The sequence below is a fragment of the Phaethon aethereus genome (assembly GCF_964289735.1).
Source record: "Phaethon aethereus genome assembly, chromosome: 2".
NCBI classification, from domain to species: domain Eukaryota; kingdom Metazoa; phylum Chordata; class Aves; order Phaethontiformes; family Phaethontidae; genus Phaethon; species Phaethon aethereus.
Window position 1 is genome coordinate 142,844,216 of NC_138582.1, and position 9,250 is coordinate 142,853,465.

Consider the following 9,250-nt stretch of genomic DNA (forward strand, 5'->3'; position numbering starts at 1 on the left):
CTTCTGGTTCCCCCCCACCCTCCCAAGTAAGCTAATCTGTTTTTAACAGGGTGGTAAGTCAATAGTTTGGTAGGATACAGCAGCAGCTAATAAGAAGTGATGCAGATACCAAAGGAGCATGGGGGGTGCAGAAGAGAAATGAACAGGACCGGGGCAGCATTACAAGGCCAGAGGCAGCGGGCTGAGGGTGCTCCCCAGCATGGCCCCACTTGGCCTGGCTGGGTCTCCTTTCCCCAAGATAAGCTTCCCGCTCCTACATGTTTTCTTCTGTTTTACTAGCAGCAGAACATGTAGTCTGAGCAGAGTCACCACCAGACAGTCCAAGGGAACCACATAGGACCAGAGATGTTCCCTTAAGTCCATATTCAGGCTGCTGGGAGAGCAGGAAAGGGTTCCTGACAGAATGTGTATTTCTGTTTCAACCATGGGTTGGGTGTTTCCGTGGATAGTATCCTAGCGTTGGAAAAATAAAGAGTTGGAGAAACTTAGTCACCATTCAAAACGTTTGATCTTATACCTTGTATTATTAACACTCTGTGTGGTATCCATACTGAACACCTCTCAAACTGTGATCCCATTCAGTACACATCAGCTATTTTCCAATTCAAAAATAGTCGTAATACAAATTAGTGGTGGCGGTGAACTTCAAAGTCAAATAAGGAGGGGAAAAATTAAAGCACAACTGAAGAACAATCTAATTTTTGGAAAAAGGTAAATACACACACAAAATGTAAGAAGGATTAGATTGTTAAGCACAAACACCCATTTTCCATCACTCTAATCTCTGATTCTCTTCATTTTGCAATTGCTTACACCTTAAAAATGGTGACACGAAGGAAAAGGGGATAATCTCAGGCTGACAAGTTGCTGTGGATGTATCCCTTCTAATGATGAGATGTAAATATTATTTCACTTGCCTGAAAAATGCCTTAAGCCATTGTTTAGGCACTACAAGTTTACATGGGAGGCAGTGTTGAAAGACAGAGAATTCAATGCATTTAAATATTAACATTAAAGCAAGATGATGATCATTAACAGTTAACCATCTCAAGTCTTGAGCAAAGTTTTCCAGCTATGTATCTTTACTACAGGGTCCTTTTTTTCCATTAATAAAAGATACTTTTTAAAAAATGCTAGTCGATGTTTAAACCCTACTATATTAACAACCTTTCCTCAACATATGCTAAATCCACAGAGAACTAACTATTGTGCCAAGTGTTGGAAATACTTTTCTCTATTGAAGATATTGCCAACCGATTTCAACAGGAACTTCCATTTTTCACTGTGGGGAAAAAAAAAAACACACCAAAACTATAACCTTCTTCAGATGAAGATAATTACTCAACTGATTACATCCCATAAAAAAGTATTTCAAATATTCACTTAAACTGAAACATTGACGACCATATACTTTATTTCCAATAGGTTTTGCATGGCTACAACTATTGCTTTCAAGTCCAGGTTGAATTGAAATTTCAGAATTACTGCATCAGTTATCTTTTTTTTTGTGATAATATTGAGAGTAGTAGCATAAACCCAATTTTAAAAATAACTAGGTTTCCACTGTGAATTTTCACAATATAGCAAAGCTCAACAACTCATTATTTGTCAGTCTATACTTGGCAAACTGACTTTTTTTGTAGGATTCTAAGATAAAGTCCCTTCACCTACACTCCCTGTGTTTTAAGAACCTCCATTCACCCCACCACCATGGGAAAGGAAAGGACAAAAAACAGGAACCATGAATTTCAGAAACCAAATGTCAGTATTAGCCACTTTTTGACTGTGCATGGATCATGGATGTTGGCAAGTAACTTCAGTTCAACCATATTTAACACGCTAATACTTGCTTACATCCAAAGAATAAGAATTAAAGGTCAGGTTCTGATATAAAATAGATATATACATCTACTTTGTAAGTTGTTTTTTCCAGCGGGGGGGGGGGGGGGGGGTGGGGGTGGGGGGAGAGGCTTTCTTAATAGCTAATGCCTTACTACAGTAGCATTCAAGTTCAATGGAGAAAATACCTTTCTATTTTTCTTTCCTGCAGTTGTTTTAACACCTAAGAGAAGATCAATTTGTTTTATGAAATGTATTTATTAAGGACATCTCATATACTAGTCTCATTTAAAGTCATGTTAAAACATGCAACTAAAAGGCCTTTGAGTTCAAGACAACTGGTTCAAATTTAGCCAGTCTTTTATTTCATCATATTATACACCAATGAAAGCTATTTTGGGAAGAGAGAGGGACAAAGCTGGAGCAAAACAGTTTTGACCATACAGTTATGGGAATACTGCTATTATTCAGGCATCAGGAAATAGGAAGCGTCACAAAAATTACTTCCTTACCTACATTTGTTAAAAATAAAGGAAAAGATCTTGATCTCTCGTGTAGGTGCTTATGATGCCAAAATATTGGATAGCTTGAATCCAGGATATTAAAATAGTTTTGCCTTTTGAAGTCTGAATTTTGGTTTTTTAAATGCCGATATCCCTAACAAGTCTCGAGATAGCAATATTGTCTGTCTTACGCCACTAGCCTTTTATCTACTAGCATAATGACAGATATACACACTTATTACTCAGAACTGTGTTATGCAGTTGTTTTGCACCTTTTTAAATTCCTTTCTCTTACGGATGTTGGCAACACTTCAGGAGTTATTTTGGGAGGAAAAATATATTGGGAACCTTTAACAGCCAAATTGATTTGTATTTTTCAAATGTCTTTAAAACTAACCTTTTCCTCCAAAATTTAATATGGAAAAAGTTTATATTATAAACTATGTAAGTGAAAGTTAGAAAAATACAAAGCATAATATTACAGTACCACCAGAGTTAACACTGAACAAATCAAAGCATTTGATAAAATAATATTGAGCTTGAATCATACAGAAGACATTTATACCCTCCTTGTATACAAAACATCACATACCATGTGAAAAACAAACTAAACAGGAAACCCACTCTCTTATATTTATGCAAGCTACTTTACATAATAGCAGAAACTACTGATTTTATCCAGGTAAGGCAAGAAAGAAAACAACTTGCCCTTTTTCTGTAAAACAGAAATGTTCACAACCAACTAATATGTTTTGTTTGACCTGTTCAAAGGATTTTTTTGCATCATTACTGAAATGTCCTTTGTCGTAAACCACGCTGCTTCACGTTCCATTGACATTACATTTATGCAATCAGAGATGTATCGGATATATTCCCTCAAAAAAACCCATGTGTTGTTACATTCAGCCAGACGCTTCTGACATTGCCAACTCTCTGAAGCATGAATGCACGCTATAAAAACATATCTACTAGTAAGGAATAAACATGTTTAAGAAAGAGGAAAGGAGCAGACTCACACATTGCAGGTTTACTCCACAATATCAGAAATTTTTTCCCCTTTCTTTTTCCTTTTTTAGCACCTTGAAATTAGTACATAGCATTCATGATTTCTCATGTACTCGGTATCAGTAGTAACCAAATACAATCCACAAACTTAAAGAAAGCATCATCAAATTCTTAATGTTTCAGCTCTAAACACACGGGGTTTTGCTGCAGAACAAAAACATCTACAGCATCCTAGAAAGAAAGGGGAGAAAAGATGATGATGATGGGAGAAGAAACAGAGCATGCTGCTTCCATTCATGTAGTAGTGATGTCAACGCCTGCAATGGTAGTTGCTCTGACCTGTAGAGGCTCAAAGCTGGAGTGTTTTCACAGAAATCTCCTTTATAAAAAGAACCTCTGGCAAATCACTAAAATATCCACAACAAAATGGCTTAGTAGGATAGCAAATTCAAGGAATCTATACTGGAAAAGGCTGAAAGGAGGTGGGGAAGGGGCAGGCGTCTTAAGAAGAGAGAAAAACATCTGTCCATCAGAATCATAAGCAGTCTCCAGTAAGAGCACATTCATGAAACACTCTAAGTCAGACTGCAGAACCAAAGACAAACAGATCTCCTGCGCTGGTGAGACAAACAACAGGATTATACCTAGAGCCTAAGCTCACATTTTACAGCTATTTTACAGCAGTGGGAAATGTTTTTTTCAAAACTGACACAAAAAAAAACTTAAGTCGCTTCCCCAAGACTTGCATACTGATAACAACTATAAATAGCCAGAGTAGCACATTGTTTAACAAGCTGCAGCAAGATGGTCCATGTTTGAAATCAGAACATTTCCCCCTGCTCCCCGCCAAGTCCTCCATTATTACTGCAGCAGTCCTCCGGTTCAGCAATCAATTTTCTATATACTACTACTACCGTATAGACTACAAACATCATTTTTAGTATCCACACATCATATATACTAAAATGCTGAGAAAAAGCAGGGAAACAAAGACCAAATCCTGCCCCGTGGCATGCAACTATATTCCAGATTGTGTAGAAACAGCTCTATGTTTTGGGGAGGGGGGGTGGCAACCTTTTTTCATGTGCAAGACCAAAGATACAGGGTATCTTATTGCTCTCGCCTGCTAGAAAATGGTGCCTGTATTTCGGTAAAATAAAGCTGTTGACGTGTGCAATTGTGGTCATTATTAGGGCGATCACGTTGTTTTCATTCATTCATTCAGGATTTGCTAGAGGATGTCAGCTTCTGCAGCAGCAGCTGGCTTGACCTGGAGGAGGGGGAACACATTCCTCACAAGGCATACAGATTTACAGCATGCATTTCTTGACGGACTGTTTATGATTTTATACATTGCACTCATTAAACCGAATCAAGCCATGTATGCTGCTAACGTGGTTCACCGTGAGGCAAGCTCAAACAAGTTTAATGACAGAAAAGTCATTCAATACTAATTTATAGTCTGATTTATTAAGGCTAAAATAGCCCACGGAGGAAGAAGGTTGAAACCACTTTCTAAAAATTAAAATTTCCCCTCTAACAAAAAATACGTACATAATAATGAAATACTTCACGGCTTTGCAGTATTCTTCCTTGCTTGCAGGTAAGTGCCCAGATTCCTCCCCCTTCAATACACCTTAAGCGTAGACCTTTACACACTGCAGCACTACAATGTTTTCCTCCGGGTTCCCATAATTAAATAATTTACAGTATTCATCATCAGCACCATCACTATTCATATGCACCGATTTTTTTGTTTTGCCTAGTTCCCCATTAGCATTTTCCAAAGGTTAAAGGAGGAGGAAAAAAAGAAGTCTACATTTTAGAACTGTTTCATACAGTGGGAAAAATACGATCTTTAAAATTTTAAATATAGCTTGAATGAAGCAAAACCACTGAAGTCCAGTTCCATTTTCAAGCATGCAAAAACTTCTGCATAAATAGATGCTGGTTTTGAGAAATAAGTTACAAAGTATCTCTGCTCAGTTTATAACGCAACCAATTTAGTCATCTGCATAAGCACAAATACTGTATCGGGTAAACTAACTCCAGGCGTAACCGGCAGTGACATTTCGCTCATTCGCAAAATGCTGCCCATGTCCTAGGACCGTTCTGATGACAGGGATCTGCCGAAGTTACAAATACTACAGATTGTAAGGTTTTACTACACGTTAAAACTGAAAGGAGGGGGAGCAGGGAGAAGACAACAGATTCCACTGCTACAAAACACGTTGGCAACCAACACAGAACACAATTTGACACAAAAACGAAACACAGTGAGACTTAAGGAAGGGACAGAACAAGCGAGGGGTATTGAACCACATAAACCGTTCCCAGGAAGAGATGATATGCGGTACCTGATAGCTACAGCAGGGTAACATAAAAAGTGGATTTAGTCCGATCCATTCAACTGCTAAAGTGATGGGGGAAGGGTGAGGGGAGGTAAGATGGCCACTGCCACTTTAACACATTCAATAACTTAACAGACAACCTGACGCAGGTTAAGTTGGACGGAATCAATTCTACATTTTAAACTTTACAGGCCTATTTCGGCTACGTTGGGTGTGGTTGGGGAGGGTTTTGGGGTTTTTTTTTTGGTTGGGTTTTGCTGGGATTTTTTTACAGTCTCAAGGATTCAGTATTAAGTATCACAAGGAGGCAGACTGTGTTATTTGTTTTTAAGCATCTCAAGATGGGAAATTCCTTTTTGTTTTGGAGTCTGTGCTTGAAAACATTACATATTTTAACCTGTTATAAAACCGCAAGTCTTTCAGAAACCGAGCTCTGTTGAAAGGAAGAGCGTTTCGGGGTTGGTTTTAAGCACACCACTTACGAACTGGGTTGTGACACCCCAGATACGCATCTAAGCCATTAACAACCCGTACCGAATAATTACACCTGTAGGCAGGGAAGCGTGTTGATTTTAAGACTCGTCCCTCTCATGCACACCTCCACTCCCGCAGCCCGCCCGGGCGGGACAGAGGCAGACCCCCGCAGCCCCCCTCCGCAGAGAGGCCAGGCCGGGAGGGGGGAACCGGCGGCGGCCCCCGAGGGCGGCGGGGCTCCCCCCGCCCCGCTCCGCACTTCCTCCCGAGGCCGGCGGGGAGAGGGCCGGGGGCGGGGACGACGACGACCAGGGTGTTTTTCCCAGGCTGGCTCGCCACCTCGCCCTCCGAGAAGGAGGAGGAGGATAACCATTAAGGGCTCCTCGCCTCCCTGGGGGGAAGCGGCGGGACGAGGCGCTTTCCGCCGCTCGGTTGCCGTACTGGCAGGGGCACGGCACCTGCCCCGCTCTCGGGAAGGGAAGTGTGTGTAGGGCTCATCCTCGCACCCCCCACACACCCTCCAAGACTCCAGCGGGGCTGCTCCCGCTGGGCCGGGCCGGCATTCCCCGGGCTCCCACCCCCGCGGCCCCGGGGGGAGGGCAGGGCGCACGCCCCTCAGCGGCGAGCCGGGGGTGAGGAGGGGGTGACGGGGGTGCCCGAAGGCAAAGCGGCCCCGACCGGGCCAGCACCCGCGGGGGGCAGGGAAGCAGGGCGCCGGCTTTGTCCCGGTGCTTTACCTCTGTACACCGGGGAGCTGGGGCTCCGTCTCTCAGGTGAGCTGCTCCTCCTGCTGCCGCCGCTCTCCGGCGAGCGCCGCTGCCTGCCCTTCACCCTGCCCGGCTCCGCCGCGCCGCCTCCTGCCGCCAACGGCGGCGTCGCGCTGGGCGGCGGCGGGGGGCTGCCTCCGCCGCGACCCCCGCCGCCTCCCGGCCCGGTGTTGCTGCCCACCGAGGCGGAGGGGGACCGAGTCGGGCTGTGCTGGTTGCCCCGCAGGAGCTGGTACGGGACGGTTGCTCGGATGGGCTGGAGCAACCGGCTGGTCCCCGCCGCGCCTCCCCCGGCGCCGTTAGCGGGGCCCCCGGCCGTGCCGCCGCCGGCAGTGGGGGACCCAGCGGCGCCGCGCCTCATCCGCTGCGGCGGGGGCTGGTGGTGGGACGGAGGAGTCTGCGAGGAGCTGGACGAGGAGGACATGGCGGGGATGCGCAGGACCCGGCGGGTCACTCGCTCCGGCGGCTGCGGGGAGCCCGAGCTCGACCCCCGGCGCCCCGCATGCACCGGCCGCAGGAGGAGGAGGAGGAGGAGGGGAGGGGGGAAGGAAGAAGGGAGGGGGCGGGGCAGGACGGGACAAGCGTTTCACAGCCCAAGCGAGTCTCTCCGCGTCGCCTGCCCAGCTGCCCTCAGCGCTTCCTATCGGCGACGGCGGCTGCTCCCACGCCAGGCTCTGGCCATCGCTGCCCGCCCCAGCGTCGTGGGCACCGGGGGCGCTGCCGAGCCCCGCGGCCGCTCACATCGTACAGCGCTGCCGGCTCAGGGCGGGCGGCGGTGTGGCGCGCCGAAGGCGCACGCAAGCAAAGGGAGTGAGACGGGGATGAGGGGAGGCCCTGGCAGCCAGCTCCTGCTCCTGTCCCCGCCAGCGCCCGGGAGCCACAGCCACCACCATCCGCTCCCCGCGCCGCCCTGCCTCCGAATGGCAACGCGCAGCCCCGACGCCCGGCCGCGACGGGCAGGGCCGGCAGGCGCGCACCCTGATTGGGCGCCGCCGCCGCGCCAACTCGAGTTCCATGGGCTAGCGGTGGCGTCGCTCTTAGCTCTCAACCAATGAGAAGGAGGCGATGTGCGGCGTGGGGCGGGGCGGGCCCGCGGGGCGGGCTCGCCGGCGGGCGGAGGCGGTCTGAGGGAAGTGGGATGTGGCAGCCCCGGGAGGGCCGGGGGGAGAGGAGTCGTCCCGCGGCCCGGTGGTTGGCGGTCGGAGGAGGCCTGGCGGGGCCGGTGCAACTGTGCTCGTGAAGCTTTTACCTCAGAGCAGCGGGCGATTTCTCCCCGCAAAGCTGTCTCCGCCCGGGCCGCCCAGCGTGGGGCTGTGTGAGCGGCCGGTAAAGATGGCCTCCTCCGCTGGCTCCTTGCCGCCCGCCGGCGAGGCCGGGTGCGGGGGGTGGCCGGCCGGGGGCGCCGCCAGGAGACGCTGCGGTGGGATGCCCGATCCCGCGGGTCTGTGTAAATTGGGAGCACTGGGCTGTACTGGCAATCGGTGGAAAGGCGCGGGCAGCAGCCCAGCGGGGGGCCTGGTCAGTAAGGTATCAAGATGCGATCTTGAGCTTAAAGTTCACTTTACGAGGATGCCGACTTAATACTAACTACAGCGAGCAGGTGGTCTGAACCGAGGCTGCCACTCACCCTAATCCCAGAAGACTCTCTACCTCTAAGCCATTTCTCTGCTCCCGTGCAGGGAAGGCTCAGAAACAGAGCCAAAATTACCTGCAACGAGGTTTACTCACAACCATCATGTGTGACTGTCGAGCCTTCACAACGATTTTCCTTTTGCTTAAAGATCAAGATGTTCTTCAAATTCTAATTAAATGTAGTTTCATCATTTCGTATAAGTGTATATGGAATTTATGAGATTTTTTTCCTAATGTATGTCAAAAAACAGTTTTTGGAGAATGTCGAGAGGAAAATAAAAAGTTTTACAGTAATACTAAGAAAAGTGCCTTTGTTCTACAAGAAAGAGCTCCCATTAGATGAACTGGTAACATGAGACAATGGGACGGAAAGAAAGATTTAAGATGAGTAGCTTAATAACAGAAAATAAATGGCTCTAAGATCAGAAAGATAAGTTGAGCTGAGTCCATCAGAAGAGCAGTGTTTATGTTGGATCTGATGCGAAATAGGATGCTGATGGAGGAGAAGGAAAAATGCAGTGTGTCTTGCTTTGTGGAGGAAGCCAGCTCCGTGTGATGGCCTCTCAGATTCAAGTGCAGGCTCTAAGAGAACAAAAAGGACATAGATAGAGGCAGAATGGCTGGTGTTTAACAAGCTGTATTCTACTATATAAGATACTGCTTTCAGGTCAATCAGTAA

At 47.2% G+C, this 9,250-nt stretch overlaps 1 protein-coding gene across 4 annotated transcripts in view; it reads right to left on the reverse strand.

Moving 5' to 3' along the window:
• The window catches only part of GLCCI1 (glucocorticoid induced 1), a gene marked incomplete at its 3' end in the record, with an annotated part of 55,394 nt that extends 47,923 nt beyond the window's left edge, over nt 1–7,471 (reverse strand). For all 4 annotated transcript variants that reach the window (XM_081996635.1, XM_081996634.1, XM_081996637.1 and 1 more), the window contains exon 1: nt 6,910–7,471. In XM_081996635.1, the coding sequence (XP_081852761.1) occupies nt 6,910–7,363 (454 nt within the window). In that variant the 5' untranslated portion in view covers nt 7,364–7,471. The remainder of the gene's footprint in view (nt 1–6,909) is intronic.
• Nucleotides 7,472–9,250: the final 1,779 nt, after the last annotated feature.